We start from the raw sequence: 22,649 nt of genomic DNA, 5'->3' as shown, positions 1-22,649 counted from the left end.
GATGAAGCTTCATTTTTTTTTAACCAATTACAAATCAAAGAATCTTTAAATCCACCTATAACCTGTTAAGCTCCCACTTTGAGATGCCTTTTTGGGTCAAAGCAAGGTACACCCTCCATATACTGACAGGGTCTTACATGTAATTCCTATGTCCATTACTGTGTAAAACCAAACTGTAACCCACCTACAACAGGCACATTTTCTCAGGACATCTTGAGGACATGTTCTCTGAGCCAGTCACATACCTTTGGCTCAGAAAAAAGCCTCTTTAAATTACCGTTCAGACTTTGGATCTTTTTCCATTGATAGAATCTTTCTCACAACTGTAATTTGCATCTTTGCTTCTGGATTAAAATGAATAAAAAGCAAAAAAAAATCTACTTCCGAATTAAAGTAAAGAAATAAATAAGACCACAGATGTGTTCTTGGGCAAACTTGGTTATTTTTCTTTCTTTCTTTTCTTTTCTTTTTTTTTTTTTTGGTCTCCTTTCTGAGATCTGCTCTCTGTAAATCACAACACACAAGAAGGAGGCTAGGGCTCCCATGGTAAACACCATTAAAACAGCAAATTTGAGCCTCATTATCAAATCACGGAAAATTATGGAAGATCCATGTGTCTTCTCCAGGGATTAGTTGCTACTTTAAAACAATGATGCATTTGAAAAGGAATTCTGCAGGCACCAGCGGATTAATCTTGCCATTTCTTCACTAAGATAGATGAAAGAAGAAACAATGCCAGCAACACTATTCTCCCAGTGTCCTCAAAGTCCAAACATTCTAGAGTGCAAAAACCAAGATTTATAAGCAGCAGGAAGTATGTTGGGGTGTCAAAAACAAAATAAATTCTCTGCTTATTTTAGGTACATACTTATATTCCTTTTAGATTCAAGTCCAGATTGCCACATGGAAGAAATAAATCCGTGTGGATTAACCTCAGAAGATTCCCCCAACCCTGTTCCTCCTGGGCTACTTTATAGGTTGAAATCTGCTAAGAGAATAAAAATCAATATGTAAAATAGCCCCAAACAAATATAACTGAGAAGGAAAACAGCATCATAATAATGGCATATAGTATTTTCAAAGCCCAAAATACATAGTGCTTAGAGTGCCTTTCCATCTTATTGTCACCTTTAAATAATGTGATGCATAACACACAGGCTTACATATTTAAACAAATTTCAAATGAAGAGTGGTGCCATAAATCTATCTCTGAAAATTGAGTGAAATTGAGAAGGAGGCTTGATTTTAGAATTAACACTAGTACATGTGATTGTCTTGTTTCCTCTTCACCAGACGTATGACACCTAAGCCTAACCTACCAGCCATCCCTTTCTGTTCATCAATGTAGGCTTTCTTAGTCTTATGGCAAAGAGCATTGTCCTTGTTGACATAAGTCCTTTTCATAGGAAGCTTTGTAATTCATCTATTATGAGTGGCATAGAAAGAATTCTTTTACTGGGTGAGTTGCCCTCAAACACACCCTCCAATTTAAGTTTCTGTAATTCTATGAGCAACATTGAATTTAAATTTGCTCCATTACCTCTTTAAGTGTGAGAGGAACAAAATGAACAGAGCAAGTATAAATTTATTTATTTATTTAGAGACAGAGTCTCACTTTGTCACCCTGGGTAGAGTGCCCTGGTGTCATAACTCTCAGCAACTTTCAAACTCTTGGGCTCCAGTGATTCTCTTGCCTCAGCCTCCTGAATAGCTAGGACTAGGCACCCAGGACAATGCTTGGCTGTTTTTAGAGATGGAGTCTCACTCTTGCTCAGTCTGATCCCAAACTCCTGAGCTCAAGCAATCCACCCACCTCAGCCTCCTACAGTGCTAAGATTCCAGGCATTAGCCTCCATGTCTGATTTCTAAGTCTACTCATTTTCTAATAAGTGTATTTTACCCTTCAGCTGTATTATGAGGATAACTGAAAGACAATCCTACTTTTATAAATGCAGGATAACCTCTGTAAGTTGATCATCCAACAAACTTGTCAACATAAAGAACTAGGCCTACTGTACCAATACAGACATGTGGTGCATGTCCAGTCTCTGGAAATTAGGTCACCTTAAGGAGTTAGGAGTTGGTTGGTGTAGGGAGGTGGTCAACTATGGAGGTTCTACTGCCATAACAATAAAAAATTATACGTCCACAGAACTTGAGATAAATTGATTTACTTTAGACAATTTTTGGTAATGATTATTTAAGCAAAATCACTTTCAAGACTGGTAAATTTTATAAGATAAAATTTAAATGTAAAAAATGATCTCCAGAGGGGAGGGGGTAGGATGGGTGGAGGGAGGGTGATTGGTGGGACCACACCTATGGTGCATCTTACAAGGGTACATGTGAAATTTACTAAATGTATAATACAAATGTCTTAACACAATAATTAAGAAAATGCCGTGAAGGCTATGTTAACCAGTGTGATGAAAATATTTCAAATTGTATATAAAACCAGCACATTGTACCCCATGATTGCATTAATGTACACAGCTATGATTTAATTAAAAAAAAAAAACAGATCTTCAAAATTTGCATTCTCTGTCTTAAAATTGTAATGTCGACAAGAAGAAAAAACACTTTTATCTATGGATCCATTTTTAGGACACTCACACTTGTCACATGGTTTGTTGTCTTGAATGTAACACATGGTTAACTACTTCACTATAGTTACTTTTTAACACCAAGTTCCATATTTTGCTGTGTATAATGTGCTCCCTTGTATAACACACATGCACATTTTTGGACCAAACTTTCTGGAAAAATTGAGAAAGTAGACATCTCTCTACCGGGAGAGGCACATCTGGGGAGGGCTAACGCTCCTCTGGTAAAGGTGCAGATTGGTCCAGCCCCCTTGCAGCTGCCTGCTCTGTGAATGTTGCCTCTTCTCTCTCTCCTGGGAGCCCTTCCCTCACTGCCACATCCAGGGCTGCAGCTAAGATGGCCATCCATGCATGTGGCCAGCAGAGCAGGAGCTTTTGAGGATGCTCAGCCTGCGGGCTGCCAGGCAGGTCCCAGCAGCCTGTACAGGGTTCCCAAACCCCTCCACGCAGCTGGGTCTCAGCCCTCACCTTGCAAGGTCACAGCCTGTCTCACCAGCACCCCCTCCCAGCAGCTCCCCTGATTGCGGTGCTTAGAGGAGACCACTCTAGCCAGCTCCCACTGGAATCCAGAACCTCCCAGACTGGAACTCTGAGCTCATTTCTGGAAAGATGAGCTGCACTAACCATGTATGATACATATCCTTACTTCACCCTCAAAAATCTGGACAAAAAAGTGCACACGGTACAGAGCCAAATGCAGTACCTTTTTAATGTTTGCCTTTAAATTAATAGCATATTGATATGCAACGTGATAGTATATCTTTTATCCAGCAATTCTGAGCAGTAATATCATTTCTAACTTGCATATGTTTATTGAATTATATCATCTCTTTATCGTTTTCCTTTTTAACAAGATTAAAGGCAATTGTCTGCTTATCTATGAAGTGTGTAGTGTAAACCATTTGTTATAATTGAGAATTTTCCTCTCTTGATGTCTTAGTGGCATGTAAGTACTTGCAATTCATTTCAGTTTTATACATTTAATTTCTTGCCAAAGTTTATGACTAAAAACATTTGGTAGTTGCAAATGCCTTGCATCAAGTGTCCCAATCAAGTCTTTTTTCGTCACTTTTTCTTTGTAAATTTCATCTTTCCATTACTAAATCAATTACTTGTCAAAGTTATGTCATCTAACCTTGCCTAACAAAGTAGAGTTATACTGTGACAGTGTCCTGAGACAGATCGGGAGACAGTTTGAGAACAGTTTGACAACCTCCCATACCAAGGAGAAAAATCTAACAAAGGGGATTGGTGGGATTACACCAGTGGTGCATCTTACAAGGGTATATGTGAAACTTGGTAAACGGTCTGTGAAGCTAGTGAATGATGCCCCATGATCATATCAATGTACACAGCTATGATTTAATAAAAAAAAATAAATAAATAAATAAAAAAGAACCTAACCCAGCACTCCTGAAACCTTCTCACTGGCTAAAAAACACACACATCACTCTTTTTAGCTGTTTTTGAATTCTCACACTTTTCCACATATATATTTTTTTCCATCTGGAGCACATTAAAATAAACTTGATCAAAGTTTGCTGAGTCAACAAAACTACACTGTGGAGGGCAAGATGCTCAGACTGGAAAGCTTCCCTTCAAGAAAGAATTAATTTTTTTCTCCTAAAACTACCAGATGTTACTTCTCTAATATTTTACAATAACTAGTGTATCCAGACTGACTGGACCATAACACTATGTGTGACTTTACAAGGTTATCCTACAAGATAAGATGAGGTGATGTTTGGGGTCAGGTCCTGGCCCTTACCTTATGGACACCCCTGAGCCTGTGTTCTCATCACTAAGGGATGATGTCTGCCTACTGAGACCACATAAGGCTATTGTGCAAAGTGACTGCTAACTTTTATGTCCAGCACTATGAATCATAAAGACCTCTGCATATTTACTGTCATAGTTCCACAATCTAATTAATAAGGGTCACAGTCCTCAGAAATCAAAGAAAGAGGATGCACACGGGGAGATTTACCAATTCTTCATTTTCAAACTCCAGGTTATATTGTGCAGCGGCTTCTGTCGTGGGCTTCTGGACAATGTTTCTACAAACGAGCCAGATGGTCAGACTAGCGATGAACATCCCAATATCAGGTACAAACACTCTTATCCCGTTGCCAGCATCAGCTCCCTTTAAACTATAAAGGACAAAAAAGGGGACAGGGAATTTAGTTGTTCTCACATTTCCATGGTTAAACCATTTCATAGTATATTTCAGCCTTCTTAATGATTTAAAATAAAAGATGCTCAGTTTCTGCCTAAGAAAGTATCAGAAAGCTTTTCACTGATATCTGAGTCTTACAGAATCCATCGCTCAGGGGTGTGGTTTAGGAAGGTTCCAGTGTTTCCCCGGAGTGTCAGAAATACTATAAATAACTTTTAAACCAATTCTTACTCCAAAAATATGCTAGTGGACCATTATTATTTATAAATAAACCACATGTCCAGTACAAATTACAGTTTTTTTGCAATCTAGCAGAAGTTGTTAAAAACTAGACATATAGTAGCAGCTGGAAGGTATTTTACTTTAGAGATGAATCAAGGCTAGAAGGAAAACAGAGAAAATGTTAACATAATTCTTGAATCCAGAAACTCTTCATTATTTTGTATAATTCATTCATTTTGTCTTCTATTCTATTCTAAAAAAGGTGAATCTAGGATTTTTCTTTTTCTATCTTAAAGAAGCAACATTGATCATGGAATTAGAACATTTAGGTTCAAGCTTAAGTCTGAAACTTAGCATCTGAATTCCACTGGTGGTCTGCTCACAGTCTTCCTTCTTTTGTGCAAAGAGATAGTACCATTTGCTTTCTGTATTGCATTCAAGTGACAATAGATACTATGTCATAACTTTAGAAAAAACACAAATACATATGTATGAGGTAATGTACATAGACATTCTTTGTAAAGTATAAAGCACATTATTCCCACTCAATATTGTATTTTGAGAAAAGTAGCATCAACTGACATTTAGGTAATTTTCACACTGATATGGCATTTCTTGTTAAAACTGACATATTAGTGGGGAGGAGCAAGATGGTGGCCGAGTAACATCTTCCTTACAACTAGGCATGGGGAGACTAGGGAGGGTGCACTCCGGGAATCTCTGGCTGGTGGGATCTGCCCAGAAACTTAGAGAACCCCAAAGACTCAACCATAAGACTCCTGGAAGTTATAAAAAAATATAGTAATGTCTCAGCATATAAAATCAATGTCCACAAGTCAGTAGCCTTTGTATACAGCAATAACAGTCAAGATGAGAAGCTAATTAAGGACACCACTCCCTTCACCATCGCTTCAAGGAAAATGAAATACCTCGAACTATACCTAACAAAAGAGGTGAAGGACCTCTATAAAGAAAACTATGAAACCCTCAGAAAGGAAATAGCAGAGGATATTAACAAATGGAAGAACATACCATGCTCATGGCTGGGCAGAATCAACATTGTTAAAATGTCTATACTTCCCAAAGCAATCTACCTATTCAATGCCATTCCTATTAAAATACCAACATTGTACTTTCAAGACTTGGGAAAAATGATTCTACATTTTGTATGGAATGAGAAAAAAACCATATAGCTAAGGCAGTTCTTAGTAATAATAATAAAAAAAAAAAAGCCGGAGGTATCAGTATATCAGATTTTAGGTTGTACTACAAGGCCACAGTGGTCAAGACAGCATGGTACTGGCACAAAATAGACATAGGCATTTGGAATCAAATAGAAACCCAGGAAATGAAACTAACACCTTACAATCACCTAATCTTCGATAAACCAAACAAGAACACACACTGGAGGAAAGAATCCCTATTAAATAAATGGTGCTGGGAGAACTGGATATCCAAATGTAAAAGACTGAAACTGGACCCACAATTTTCTCCACTCACAAAAATTGATTCAAGATGGATAAAGGACTTAAATTTAAGGCATGAAACAATAAAAATCCTCAATGAAAGCATAGGAAAAACACTGGAAGATAATGGCCTGGAGAAACTTCATGAAGAAGACTGCTGTGGCAATTGCAACGAAATCTTACAAGGAAGTATGTGAATCCTAGTAAATGTGGAATGTAAAGGTCTTAGCAAAATAACTAAGAAAATGCCACTAAAGCTATGTTAACTAGTGTGATGAAAATGTGTCAAACGGTCTATGAACCAAGTGTATGGTGCCCCATGATCATACTAATGTACACAGCTATGATTTAATAAAAAAATAAATAAATAAATAAACAAATGGGACTTAACTAAACTGAAAAGCTTCTGTACAGCTAAAGAGACAACCAAAGCAAATAAACAACCTACACAATGGGAAAGGATATTTGCATATTTTGAATCAGAGAAAAGCTTGATAACTGGGATCTATAGAGAACTCAAATTAATCCACATGAAAAAAGTCAACAATCCCATTTATCAATGGGCAAGACAGATGAATAGAACCTTCTCTAAAGAAGACAGATGAATGGCTAATAAACATATGAAAAAATGCTCATTGTCCCTAATTATTAGAGAAATGCAAATCAAAACCACCCTGAGATACCATCTAACCACCATCTAACCCCAGCGAGAATGGCCCACATCACAAAATCTCAAAACTTCAGATGCTGGTGCGGATGTGGAGAGAAAGGAACACTTTTACACTGCTGGTGAGACTGCAAACTAATACAACCTTTTTGGAAGGAAGTATGGAGAACCCACAGAGAACTCAAACTAGACCTCCCATTTGATCCTATAATCCCATTACTGGGCATCTACGCAGAAGGAAAAAAATCCTTTTATCATAAGGACACTTGTACTAGACTGTTTATCGCAGCTCAATTTACAATCGCCAAAATGTAGAAACAGCCTAAATGCCCACCAACCCAGGAATGGATTAACAAGCTGTGTTATATGTACACCAGGGAATACTATTCAGCCATTAAAAAATGGAGACTTTAGAGCCTTTGTATTAACCTGGATAGAAGTGGAAGACATTATTCTTAGTAAAGCATCATAAGAATGGAAAAGCATGAATCCTATGTACTCAATTTTGATATTGATGACTTTCTCTCTTTGCTCTCCCCTTCCCCCCCAGTTAATGACACGGTGGGGGGGGAAGGGAGAGCAAAGAGAGAAAGAAGGAGGGAGGGGTGGAGAAAGGAAGAGCAGAGAGAGGGAAGGAGGGAGGGGGTTGGGTCTTGGTGTGTGATACATCTTTTGGGAGCAAGACACAATTGTAAGAGGGAAAAGTCCCTCTTTACCTAACAAATGCAATCAGTATAACCTGGTTTCTTGTACCCTCAATGAATCCCCAACAATAAAAAAAAAACAAACAACCCCCCCCAAAAAAAAAACTGAGATACTAAAGGAAATATGATGCAGCAGGTAGCAAAGCCCAGAGAGTAAGGTAGAGGAAAAGGTCTTCAATGGGGGTGGGGAGGAGGAGGAAGGACCTGTCTGGGGAGGGAATACAGGTACCATCTGTGATCTGGGGAAACATCCAAGGAGAATGAACGTGGGAATAAGCAGCAGTATGCTGAGTTGCTAGCATGGTTGGCCAGCACAGGCACCTCAACTGAAACATGTTTTGGCCAAGCTCACTCTGCTGCGAGTGATGACAACAGAGCTGACAGCCGCTGGCAGACTTCTCACAGTCAGCACATGACATGGGCCAGTCACGACCCTCACTGCCCTGCAAGATGACTGTCCCATGTGCTGCTGCAGTCCTGAGCCACTGGGCTCCTAGCTCTGCACGGAGATGAAGTATGGTGCTATCGCCACACTTTAAACTTGTTGCTAGTTTAAAAGCCACACACAGAGTGACTCCTGGCATGTTCTCTCCTGGCCCATATAGTAAGGAACAAACTCTGGCAAGAAAAAGCAAATACAATGACTGGGTGATATGAAGAGAAGGTTACACAGACTTAGGTTTACAAAATGTATTCAGAGTGGGGAAGATGAAGACAGAGGGGTCAAGGGCCTGTGCTTGTGTTCATGGAGGAGGGGGAGAATTAAGAGAGGAAATTCAAAGGAGGATTAAGCCTTTGCAAAATGTTTGTCAAAGATAAAACTTGTTTAGTAACAGGAAGCAAAAGACAGGGATATAGATCATGTAAAATATACACATAAACATTCAAGTAAATTTTACATGATTACCGATTATATACTACTTGTTTATGTATGTAATATGTATTATATATAATGATAAAAATATTTTAAAATAGGGCAGTGCCTGTGGCTCAGTGAGTGGGGCGCTGGCCCCATATGCCGAGGGTGGCAGGTTCAAACCCAGCCCCGGCCAAACTGCAACTAAAAAATAGCCGGGCGTTGTGGCGGGCGCCTGTAGTCCCAGCTGCTCGGGAGGCTGAGGCAAGAGAATCGCGTAAGCCCAAGACTTAGAGGTTGCTGTGAGCCATGTGACACCACAGCACTCTACCCGAGGGCGGTACAGTGAGACTCTGTCTCTACAAAAAAAAAAAAAAAAAATTTAAAATAATAAATAGCAAGACTCCCATCATATGGAAGTAACCACTGTTAACATTTTGGTAAATAAAAACTTAGTAATATCTATCTCTCACTGAGTATTTACTTTGTGCTAAGAGCTCTGCACATTTTATCTAATTCAACCAACTACCATATAGGGTTAGGCATTATTATTTTCCTTTTACATATGAAAAAAGACAATATAATGTCCCCAGAGCCACACAGACAGAGAGAGAACAGAATTATCCTCCATCCCCTTGAAGTCCAAACTCAACACTCCTCACCACTATGTTCTCAAATGTGTACCCACACGGCCTTCCTCCCAGGCTTCCTTTTCTATGTAGACTTGCATAATAATTGTTAAAAAATCTAAGCCATACTTGACCTGTTTGAAACTAATTTGTTCATTTAATGTATCACTAATATTTTCACAATGCATTGATGATGATACATCACCATGCTCGTGGGCAGAGAGTATTTATTTAATTAGCCAATTACTACTGTATACAGGATGTTTCTATTTATTTATTACTATAATATACATGAAAATTACAACTTAACAACTCATCTAATCTAGGCTCTTATAGGAATCAATCCTTAGTCTAATTTAAATTGCATTTTAAACAATGATCTGGACTGCAACTCTGAAACTACTTTGGAAGTAAATGCTACAGGACATTTGTCTGGGCAAAGATGTTTTTGGTTAAGACCTCAAAAGCATAGGCAACAAAAGCAAAAATAGACCAATGGGATCACATCAAACTAAAAGACTTCTGGGCAACAAAGGAGAAAATCAATGGAGAAAGAAGACAACCCACAGAATGGGAGAAAATATCTGCAAACTATTCATCGGAAAAGGGATTAACAATCAGACTATACAAAGAACTCAAACAATTCAACAGCAAAAAAAACAAATAATCCATTTTAAAAATGGGCAAATGAGCTAAATCAGCAGTTCTCCACCTGTGGGTGGTGACTGCTTTGTAACAATGAAAATACATATTTACATTATGTAACATCCTGCATATCAGATATTTACATTATGATTCATAACAGTAGCAAAATTACAGTTATGGAGTAGCAACAGAAATAATTTTATGGTTGGGGGTCACCTCAACATGAGGAGCTGTATTAAAGGGTCGTGGCATTTAGGCGGCATTAGGAAGGTTGAGAACCACTGAGCTAAATGAACATTTCTCAAAATAAGACATAGGAATAGCCAAAGGGTATGTGAAAAAGTGCTCAACATCATTCATCATCAGAGAAATGCAAATCAAAACCACAATGAGATATCATCTCAGCCTAGAAAGACTGGCTATCATTGAAAGGACAAAAAACAGATGCCGGCAGTAAGGGGAACAAGCACATACCACAGGTGGGACTGTAAATTGGTATAGCCATGGAGGCTCCTCAGAAAACTAAAAACACACCTGCCATAGGAGCCAGCAATCTCTTTGGCGGATATATATCGAAAAGGTAGCAAATGTATATCAAAGAGGTATCTGCACTCCCACGTTTATTGCAGCACTATTTGCAATTGCCAACCTAAGTGTCCTTCAAAGGATAAATGGATCAAGAAAATGTGGTATTAGAAAAGAAATATTATTCATCCATAAAAAAGAATAAAACAGCAACATGGATCGAACTGAAGGCCTTTATGTTAAAGTGAAATCAGCTAAATCTAGAAAGACAAATGTTACATGTTTTCACGCACATGTCTAATCTTAAAAAGTTGATCTTATGGAAGAGGAGAATAGAATAGTAGGTACCAGAGGCAGGGAAGTGGGGGGGAGATATGAAGATAAGTTGGGTGTGAAAATATGGTTAGATCAGCGGTTCTCAACCTGTGGGTTGCAACCCACAGGAACTGTATTAAAGGGCCATGGCATTAGGAAGGTTGAGAACCACTGGGTTAGATAGAAGATATGAGTTATTGGGCTCACTAGCACAGGAGGATGACAACAGTTTATTGCGGATTTCAAAATCTCTAGAGAAGATTTAGAATTTTCACAACACAAAGAAATGATAAATAGTTGAGGTGATGGAGATCCTAAACACCCAATTTGACCATTATACTTTGTATGCACGTATCAAATATCACATGTACCCCCATAAATTTGTATAATCATTACATCAGTAGAAAAAAAAACAGTTATGTCGGAGATTTTAAAAAGTAGCAAATTCTTTTCGTCTGGGACAAGAGTAAGAAATTCAATTATGAGAACTTCATCCAACTACATTTATAATTATGAAATCTGACAGTTGATTTTATCATAGTAAAAATGTAGGATCCTAATGTGATAGAAAAGAACAAACTAGAACAAATGTCATTAGAATGAGAAAACAAAGGAGAATCAGGGAAAGAGACCAGAGAACAAAGGCCAGGCTTGAGAGGTGTTTCTGTGCGGGTGGAGGTCAGGAGAGTGGGCTGGAACTATTCACTACTCAGGTGGATTTTTGGCAGTAATTATAGCTCTTTCGTGGAAAACAAATTGGCAGTGGCATTATATGAAAAGCACTAACCAAGTGGAATTGCAGGGGAAAACGTTCTTAAAGGAAAGGTAACAAGAGCTCTAGCTGTGGCCTGAGTGGCTTCTTGCACCACAAGAGAGAATTAGAAAGCCAAAGCCTTATACTTTTCCCACCTGCAGACTGCATTAAGCTTCCAGTTTGCAGTCATTCTGAAGCAACAGTCTCAGCTTTGTGCTTTCTGCTCCCCCAAGAGACATTTTATAGCATACATATATTAAGGACATAAATGAATGTCGTATGCAAAAGCAATCACTCTACCCGCTGTGATAGAATTCAGCTACTGAATCCAGGATTGGGCTGAGATCCCTCCTTAGAATGGAATCATTCAGCCATAGAGGTGCTAAACTATTAAATTCAGCTCTCTCTCAGCTTGCTGAGTTAACAAAAAGGGCATTCATAATAACTGCCACTGCAAAAACAGTAATGCTTTTGAAAAATATGGTGAAGAATATGTACGACAAACAGATCAAAGTCTGACTGATACGTCATTTGGAGACCACCTTATCAATAAAGTTTCCTTCTTCATTGTTTAGGCCAGTGTTTACTACAGTATCCTCATCAGAATGCTAGTCTTCAGACATGCTGTGTATTTATACAAGACAAAAGAAGAAAAAAATAGTAATTGGTCAACATGTGTTAAAAATTCACAATGCATATTATTATGCCAAAAGGCTTGAGAAATTCTGTTGTAAAACAACTAAATTTACTGGACTACAAAATCATTTCTTTTTTTTTTTTTTTTTCTTTTGCAGTTTTTGTCTGGGACCAGGTTTAAACCCATCACCTCCAGTATATGGGGCCGGCACCCTGCTCCTTGAGCCACAGGCACTGCCCCACAAAAATCATTTCTTAAAAACTTCATCTAACACTTACTACATTCTACAGAGCGAGTGTTTATGGAACAGGTTTTAGGAAACGACGGGCTAGAGAATGCTCATCAGTCTGTTTTTGACTGAATGGATCATTTGGAAGCTAAACTAATATGCACAGTTACACACCTATCTTCTCTACATATTTATAATAGTTGTTAATAAGCCTATGTACCGAAAATGCCCTCTCAAAGCTATCCCAACTGCAAGTCCCAAGGGACCTGTTCCAATTCTAATCCCACTCAACCTCTATGCTACATTTGACCAGCGCAGTGAACCTCTGCTCTTCTGCCATCCTAGCATTTCTCGTACCTCTGTTCCTCCTTATCTCCACTGCCCTGACCAGCCTCTGGATTACTGCAATAGCATCCTGAGTATTTTGTTTCAAGCTGTCTTCTCTGCCAGTCAGACCTCCACATTACTACCAGAGTTTAGTTTTTAAAAGCATAAAGCTGACCATGTTAACCCCATTGCCTACAGGAAACATCCATAGGACGTGAGGCCTCCCCATTCCAGGTCGTATTTGCCTCATCTCTTGTTTTGCTTTCCTTCTAACCCCAGGTCCAGTCGCGGTAAATGCATATACAGAATACACCAGTGCTTTCTCCTGGGCTACTGTACAGTCTTCTCTGTTGTCCAACAGTGCCCTCCTACCAGAATGCTTTAAATTCTCCTGTCTGTCCAGACATACTGGCCCTCTCTACCTTTCCTCTGCATATCCATTCAGTGGTAGAACTGACCACTTCCTCCTTCAGATGCCTGCTGTATCCCCACACATACACCAGGACAGAATATTTATATTGCTCACTGTTTATCAACCTGCCTGACAGCAGCCCTTGCCCATTTCATCTCTCCATCGCTGGGACCAATGCAGGAGGTGTTGCAGGGTAGAGGACCAGTGAGGGATATTGGATGCACATGCATTCTGGGACACATCATTGCCTCTCCAAATATTTACTCTTCTTTTCCTGTGACAAGAGTTTGTGTAAAGCTCTGCTATTAGATGAGAGGCCTACCACAAAGAGCTCTGTAATTTAGCTGGGGAAGATAAAACACAAACACTGAGAGAAGGATACGTTACTGTGGTCTGGGAATGGCATGGAGACCTGAGAGAGCTCGTGAACAATGTCTCAGTTATTTGCACGTGCAGATTTTATTGTCAAAATTGAAAATTATAAACCATTAAAACATATATTGTTTATAAAATAAATATGTTAGAGAAAACACTTCAAAACAAAGAGATACAAAGTACAGTACACCTCCCTAGCTGGGTCCTCCTACACTGACCCCTCCTCAACTGACCCGAGTTCATAGATGGGACATGCGGCACATGTTCGCACCAGCACAGTAGGCCTGGTGCCTGATGTTGACCACCTCCATTTGCTGACCAGTCTGTTACAGAACCTTGGGTGGTCAACTTACAGAGGTCTATTGTCTACCTAACATTAAATGGTTCCATTTGGAAGAATTTTTTATTCACTTATTCACAAAAGTTTATTAAGCATTTACTCTGTGTCAGGCACTGACTCTAAGCAGGAACTATAAATTGTGAATATGGTCAGAAAGATAAGTTAAAGTCTGGCCATAGTGAGTTCAGATATTTTTTGAAAAATTCATGTAACCGGAATTACAGAAGGATTTGAAGCCAAGGAAGCTGAGGCTGTAGAAGGAACAGTGACTCGGTTTCCAGTAGTGTAAGTGGTCTTTTCATGATGAGCGGGAAGTATCATCAGGACCCTGGGATGCAGAGGCAGCTGCTCCAACTAGAGCCATGTGACATTTGTGCCTGGGGGAGAAGTCACAGCTGAAGGGGTCAAACTGAGATTTCTCTTCTTACATGTTGGCTGAAGTGAAGAGAGTAAATTAGATTATCCAGGGACATTGCATAGCATAGAGTAAATATATGTGTAAGGCTCTCTAAACTAATTAAAGTATACATTGCAGGGCATTTAGCAATAAATGTTATTTCAAGTAAATTTTGCATTTGAAATCAAGATAACCAGGTTTTACATGGAAGACCTGTTTTAATAAATCAATGAGATAAATGTGTACATTTCCATTGACATTACATATAATGTTAATCTAAATCGCACTGTTTTCCAGGCTTATGACAATGAAATTTTCATACAAAAAACATATGTTAAACCACTTCGAACATCATGTTCTCTTAAATAGGCAAACAGTTCTTTTCGATCTTGTTACAGTCATAACAATCTTATTTGTTCAGGCAGTAATTACACCTCTTAAAAGGGACTTGATCAAGCTGAAACTTAGGAATAACCTACAAATCCACAAAGAGGAGAATAAAAAGATCAAATTATGGCCTATCCATAAACAAAAATACTATAGCAATAAATGTGTGTAAGTACATGTGCAATCTAGGTCAATATCCACAAATATGACTATCTCACACACGTGATGGTAAGCAAAAAAGTAGAAAATGCGCAAAATATAGATTGTTTAGCAACTACATTCATGCAACCCTTTGGGTGGGAAATCTGTTCGTTCAGAGTTGGTAGAAAGGTCAGTTTCTACCGGATTATGATAAAATAATTAAAATATCAAATGAGCATTATTTAAATGAATAAGAACTACTAAATGGCTTCCAGTCAAAACCAGTGAGCTGGGGATGAGATAAGATGGCTGAATAAAGCCTGCTTTCCACAGAGGCTCCCATCCAGAAGGAGAGTTAAAGGACAGAAATTTAGCAAGTAACCTGGCAGATTAGAGCTGCACCAAGAGAGAAGGTTGAAGAACGCATATCAACCCTGCTGAGGTGAGCTGAGACCCCAAGGATACAAACAAAAGGTACAAAATCCATCACCAAGCAGACGGGAGTCCCCTCCCCCATGAGAATTACTTGGAGTAGCCCATAAACAAACAAACAGAGGTCAAAAATCCTCTCATTATACTCCACAGGAGACACCCTCTAAAAACTGGACCTATTTCCCCTACTAGGGTGCCATAGCACTCTCCTGCCAGGCATAAAACTGTGTAAAACTATATATATTCTCTACCTGCAAAACTGATATCCCAGCACTCCCCTACACTCTCACTCTGAGGTCTGGAGGCCTGTTCCCCAGGAGTTCAGATTCTTGGGTGATTTCTCAAGGGGTGTGGACAGGGCCTGGACCGCAGCTGGTCAGTGCTGATTCTGTGGTACGGGAGTGAGGAGAGGACAGTTGGCTGAGAGGTAACCACGCAGGAGTAGCAGTGCCCCGAGGCGCAGACCAGCAGCTGTTTTTGGCAACAATAGCTCTCACGCCTGGATATTCTGGAGTCACACCCCCTATCTCTCTGGGCAACCAGAGGAGGCCGGGCATCTTCTCAGGTGGCAACCACCAGCGGAACAGATCTGGGATGGAAACACAGGCCCCGTGAGTAAAGGGTTTGCCTGAGGCACTACTGGCCTGGGTGGAGTGTGGTGACTAGAAAACGCACACGCAGTGCTGGCTGACTCCCAGGGTGGGACTGACCCAGAAGACCGCTTTACTGAGCCTAAGACGCACCCGGCCCCCAGGGGATCATCAGCCTACACAAAGGAGGGCAGGAGGCTAGAACTGACAGCTAACCGTGCTGTGAATACAAACCTGCAGCAGCAATGACAGGGCCTGAGGCGCAGGTTCTGGGAACTCAAAACAGCTTCTCTTCTGCAGGGGAGTTTAGCCGGGACAGAAACAAATTCCACAAAGTTGTTCTGTTCGGTCAGTAATATCAATCAGGGGTGGGGCTGGAACTGAGTGAACACCCCCCCCCCAGCCTCCATCAAGCCCCCGAGGTTGTCAGGCCTCATCTCTCCCTGCCAGATAGAGGCAGAGAGCAGCGGCCTGGCTGAGGAAACATAGATTTCCTTGTGATTCAGGCAGGTGCAAACCCTGAAGTATCTGCTCATTGGAGGCAACTAGGTCACAGCCCTGCAGGGTTATCAGTGACTGGGTGTGACAGAGGTGCAAGGTGCGGTGTGACAGAGGTGCATCAACCTTCCCAGACTAATCTATTTGCTGGGTGGGCTCTCCTGACCTCACAGAGCACCAGAACGGGTCATATTTGAGTTGTCAGCAGACCCCTGCAATCTACTTGCCAGAGACCTTTTAAACTCTTCCACCTGAGACAGGTGCTGACTAAGACAATTGATTTGGACCTTTTGAACTGAGTGAATCACCAAAGGACTATCCAAGTGCTGCCCTGGGTGTGTGGTTGTAGGAAGGCTTGATTTTCCTTTACCGATTGTTGCCTGTGGGGGGGCGGGGTAACTTAAATGCTGGTATTTCTCCACAGCCGAGACTTCAACCCAGAGTAACTGTTTCACTAGGGTTGGACAGAGACCAAGTGAAAACAAGACAGAGCCACTTAGCCCCACCACACCAAACAGGTCCCCGTTTCTCAGGCCTTAGCACTGTATGGGTCCTTGACAAAGCTCAAGGGGAAAAGTCAAACAGTGTAAAATAATCATGGGGCAGAATCAACGGAAAAACTCTGGTACCATGAATAACCAGACTAGATCAACCCCACCAAGGAAAAATATGGCAGATGTAACTGAAGATCCCATACATAAACAGATAGCCAAGATGTCAGAAATCAAATTCAGAATTTGGATTGCAAACAAGAAAAACAGAATGGAGGAAAATTTAGACTTAGAAATTCGAGCAGCAATTCAAAAGTCAGAATTAGAAATTCGAGGAGAAATACAAACGTTGTCTCAAGAATTCAATGAATTTAAAGACAAAACCACCAAAGATTTTGACACATTGATACAAGAATTTGCAGTCCTCAAAGATCTGAAAAATACAGTAGAATTCCTCAGTAACAGAGTGGAGCAAGCAGAAGAAAGGATTTCTGACATTGAAGACAAAGCTTTTGAACACTCCCAAACTCTCAAAGAGGAAGAGAAAGGCAGAGCAAAAACAGATCATTCTCTCAGAAAATTCTGGGATAATTTGAAGAAGGCTAATATCTGCCTCATTGGAATCCCTGAAAGTTATGAAGTAGCTTCACAAGGCACAGAGGCCCTTCTCCATGAAATTATGAAAAAGAATTTTCCAGACATGCTAAGAGATTCTGAAATTCAGACAGCATGACATTCAGACAGAACCCCAGCATGACTCAACCCGAACAAGACATCCCCCAGGCACATCATAATTAACTTCACTAAAGTTAATATGAAGGATAAAATTCTGAAAGTAGCCAGATGTAAGAAAACCATTACCTACAAAGGGAAGAATATTAGAATGACTGCAGATCTCTCTGCTGAAACTTTTCAAGCCAGAAGACGGTGGTCATCGACTTTTAATTTCCAAAAACAAAATGAATTTCAACCCAGGATCCTGTATCCATATAAACCTGAGTTTCATTTATGATGGAGAAATTAAATACTTTAATGACATTCACATGTTGAAGAAATTTGCCATAACCAAACCAGCTCTTCAGGATATTCTCAGATCCATCCTACATAATGACCAGCCCAATCCTCTACCACAAAAGTAAACTCACTCAGAAACTTTTGACCAAACTCCAACTTCCACAGTGGCAAAAGGATTAAAAATGTCCACTGGACTTTGAAAAACTCGATACCCAAAATTTTACAAGACTTATCAATATTCTCCATTAATGTGAACGGCTTAAACTGTCCTCTAAAGAGGCACAGGTTGGCTGACTGGATACAAAAACTCAGGCCAGACATTTGCTGCATACAAGAGTCACATCTTACCTTAAAAAATAAATACAGACTCAGGGTGAAAGGATGGTCATCCATATTTCAGGCAAATGGTAATCAGAAAAAAGCAGGTGTTGCAATTCTATTTGCAGATGCAATAGGCTTTAAACCAACAAAAGTAAGGAAGGATAAGAATGGTCACTTCATATTTGTCAAGGGTAATACGCAATATTATGAGATTTCAATTATTAATATTTAAGCACCCAACCAGAACGTGCCTCAATTTATAAGAGAAACTCTAACAGATATGAGCAACTTGATTTCCTCCAGCTCCATAATAGTCAAAGATTTTAACACTCCTTTGGCAGTGTTGGACAGATCCTCCAATAAGAAGCTGAGCAAAGAAATTTTGGATTTAAACTTAACCATCCAACATTTGGATTTAGCAGACATCTACAGAACATTTCATCCCAACAAAACTGAATACACATACTTCTCATCAGCCCATGGAACATACTCCAAAATTGATCACATCTTAGGTCACAAGTCTAACCTCAGTAAATTTAAAGGAATAGAAATTATTCCTTGCATCTTCTCAGACCACCATAGAATAAAAATTGAACTCAGTAACAACAGGAATATGCATAGTCATACAAAAACATGGAAGTTAAATAACCTTATGCTGAATGATAGCTGTGTCATAGATGAGATTAAGAAGGAAACTGCCAACTTTTTGGAACAAAATGACAATGAAGACAAGAATTATCAGAACTTCTGGGATACTGCAAATGCAGTCCTAAGAGGGAAATTTATAGCACTGCAAGTCTTCCTCAAGAGAACGGAAAGAGAGGAAGTTAACAACTTAATGAAACATTTCAAGCAACTGGAAAAGGAAGAACATTACAACCCCAAACCCAGTAGAAGAAAAGAAATAAACAAAATTAGAGCAGAATTAAATGAAATTAAAAACAAAAGAATTATACAACAGATCAATTAATAAAATAGTTGATTTTTTAAAAGATCAATTAAATAGATAAACCATTGGCCAACCTAACCAGGAAAAAAAAGAGTAAAGTCTCTAATTTAATCAATCAGAAATGACAAAGATGAAATAACAACAGACTCCTCAGAAATTCAAAAAATACTCAATGAATATTACAAGAAACTTTATTCTCAGAAATATGAAAATCTGAAGGAAACTGACCAATACTTGGAAGCACATCACCTTTCAAGACTTAGCCAGAATCAAGAGGAAATGTTGAACAGGCCTATATCAAGTTCTGAAATAGCATCAACCATACAAAATCTCCCTAATAAAAAAAGCCCGGGACCAGATGACTTCACATCAGAATTCTACCAGACCTTTAAAGAGGAACTAGTACCTATACTACTCAACCTGTTCCAAAATATAGAAAAAGAAGGAAGACTACACAACACATCCTATGAAGCAAACATCACCCTGATCCCCAAACCAGGAAAAGACCCAATAAGAAAAGAAAATTATAGACAAATATCACTAATGAATATAGATGCAAAAATATTCTACAAGATCCTAACAAACAGAATCCAGCAACACATCAAACGAACTTATACATGATAACCAAGTCGGTTTTAAACCAGGGTCTCAAGGCTATTTCAATATACGTAAATCTATAAATATACTTCAGCACATAAACAAATTAAAAAACAAAGACCATATGATTCTCTCTACTGAGGCAGAAAAAGCTTTTGCTAATATACATCATCCCTTCATGATCAGAACACTTAAGAAAATAGGTATAGAAGAGACATTTCTTAAACTGACAGAGGCCATCTACAGCAAACCCACAGCCAATATCGTATTAAAAGGAGTTAAATTGAAATCATTTCCACTCAGATCAGGAACCAGACAAGGCTGCCCATTGTCTCCACTGCTCTTTAACATTGTAATGGAAGTTTTAGCCATCGAATTAGAAAAGAAAAGGTGATCAAGGGTATCCGTATAGGGTAAGAAGAGAACAAACTTTCGCTCTTTGCAGATGATATGATTGTATATCTGGAAAACACCAGGGATTCTACTACAAAACTCTTAGAAGTGATCAAGTAATACAGCAGCATCTCAGATTACAAAATCAACATTCATAAATCAGTAGCCTTTATATATACCAACAATAGTCAAGCTGAAAAAACAGTTAAGGACTCTATTCCTTTCACAGTAGTGCCAATGAAGATGAAATATTTGGGAGTTTATCTAACAAAGGACATGAAAGATCTCTATAAAGAGAACTATGAAACTCTAAGAAATGAAATAGCTGAAAATGTTAACAAATGGAAAAACATACCATGCTCATGGCTGGGAAGAATCAACATTGTTAAAACGTCCATATTACTCAAAGCAATATACAATTTTAATGCAATCCCTATTAAAGCTCCACTGTTACTTTAAAGATCTTGAAAAAATAATACTTCATTTTATATGGAATCAGAAAAAGCCTCGAATAGCCAAGACATTACTCAAAAATAAAAACAAAGCAAGAGGAATCACACTACCGGAGCTCCAACTATACTATAAATCAGTAGTGATCAAAACAACATGGTAATGGCACAAAAACAGAGAAGTAGATGTCTGGAACAGAATAGAGAACTAAGAGATAAACCCATCTACTTACTGTTATTTGATCTTTGACAAGCTAATTATGAACATTCAGTGGGGAAAAGATTCCCTATTTAACAAATGGTGCTGGGTGAACTGACTGGCAACCTGTAGAAGACTGAAACTTGACCCACACCTTTCACCATTAACTAAGATAGACTCACTAGATTAAAGATTTAAACTTAAGACATTTAAATATAAAAATACTAGAAGAGAGGGCAGAGAAAACTCTTGAAGAAATCGGTCTGGGCGAGTATTTTATGAGGAGGATCCCCCTGGGCAATTGAAGCAGCTTCAAAAATACACCACCGGGACCTGATCAAACTAAAAAGCTTTTGCACAGCCAAGAACACAGTAAGTAAAGCAAGCAGACAGCCCTCAGAATGGGAGAAGATATTTGCAGGTTATGTCTCTGACAAAGGTTTAATAACCAGAAGCCACAAAGAACTCCAATGTATAAGCAAGAAAAGAAAAAGTGATTCCATCACAGGCTGGGAATTGAAGAGAAACTTCTCTGAAGAAGACAGGTGCACAGCCTACAGACATATGAAAAAATGCTCATCATCCTTAAACATCAGAGAAATGCAAATCAAAACTATTTTGAGATATCATCTAACTCCAGTAAGATTAGCCCATATCACAAAATCCCAAGACCAGAGATGTTGGCGTGGATGTGGAGAAAAGGGAACACTTCTACACTGCTGGTGGGAATGCAAATTAATACATTCCTTTTGGAAAGATGTTTGGAGAACACTTAGAGATCTAAAAATAGACCTGCCATTCAATCCTATAATTCTTCTACTAGGTATATACCCGGAAGACCAAAAATCACATCATAACAAAGATATTTGTACCACAATGTTTATTGAAGCCCAATTCATAATTTCTAAGTCATGGAAAAAGCCCAAGTGCTCATTGATCTATGAATGGATAAATAAATTGTGGTATATGTACACCATGGAATATTACGTAGCCTTAAAGAAAGATGGAGACTTTCCCTCTTTCATGTTTACATGGATGGAGCTGGAACATATTCTTCTTAGTAAAGTATCTCAAGAATGGAAGAAAAGTATCCAATGTACTCAGCCCTACTATGAAACTAATTTATGGCTCTCATATGAAAGCTATAACCCAGTTATAACCTAAGAATAGGGGGAAGAGGGAAAGGGAGGGGAGGGAGGGGGAAGGTAGGCGGAGGAAGGGTGATTGGTGGGATTACACCTACGGTGCATCTTACAAGAGTATATGTGTAACTTAGTAAATGTGGAATGTAAATGTCTTAACACAATAACTAAGAAAATGCCAGGAATGCTATGTTAACCAGTGTGATGAAAATGTGTCAAACGGTCTATAAAACCAGTGTATGGTGCCCCATGATCGCATTAATGTACACAGCTATGATTTAATAATAAAAAATAAAATTACAAAAAAAAAGAACACAGGACAATAAAAAAAAATTCCTATAATTCCTCTATTAGGTATATACCCAGAAGACCAAAAATCACATTATAACAAAGATATTTGTACCAGAATGTTTATTGCAGCCCAATTCATTATTGCTAACTCATGGAAAAAGCCCAAGTGCTCATCGATCCACGAATGGATTAATAAATTGTGGTATATGTACACCAAGGAATATTATGCAGCCTTAAAGAGAGATGGATACTTTACCTCTTTCAAGTTTACATGGATGGAGCTGGAACATATTCTTCTTAGTAAAGTATCTCAAGAATTGAAGAAAAAGTATCCAATGTACTCAGCCCTACTATGAAACTAATGTATGGCTTTCATATGAAAGCCATAACCCAGTTGTAACCTAACAATATGGGGAAGAGGGAGAGGAAATTGGGGGAGGATGGGCAGAGGGAGGGTGATTGGTGGGATTATACCT

General features: G+C 39.0%; 1 protein-coding gene across 3 annotated transcripts in view; it reads right to left on the bottom strand.

Moving 5' to 3' along the window:
- PIEZO2 (piezo type mechanosensitive ion channel component 2) overlaps nt 1-22,649 on the bottom strand; it is a 459,894-nt gene that overhangs the window by 203,010 nt on the left and 234,235 nt on the right. For all 3 annotated transcript variants that reach the window (XM_053571827.1, XM_053571828.1, XM_053571829.1), the window contains exon 5: nt 4,591-4,753. In XM_053571827.1, coding sequence (XP_053427802.1) covers nt 4,591-4,753 — 163 coding nt within the window. The remainder of the gene's footprint in view (nt 1-4,590; nt 4,754-22,649) is intronic.

This window comes from Nycticebus coucang, chromosome 19, assembly GCF_027406575.1.
Source record: "Nycticebus coucang isolate mNycCou1 chromosome 19, mNycCou1.pri, whole genome shotgun sequence".
NCBI lineage: Eukaryota > Metazoa > Chordata > Mammalia > Primates > Lorisidae > Nycticebus > Nycticebus coucang.
The sequence above is the reverse complement of the archived record's forward strand: the minus strand, read 5'-3'. Positions and strand labels throughout refer to the sequence as shown.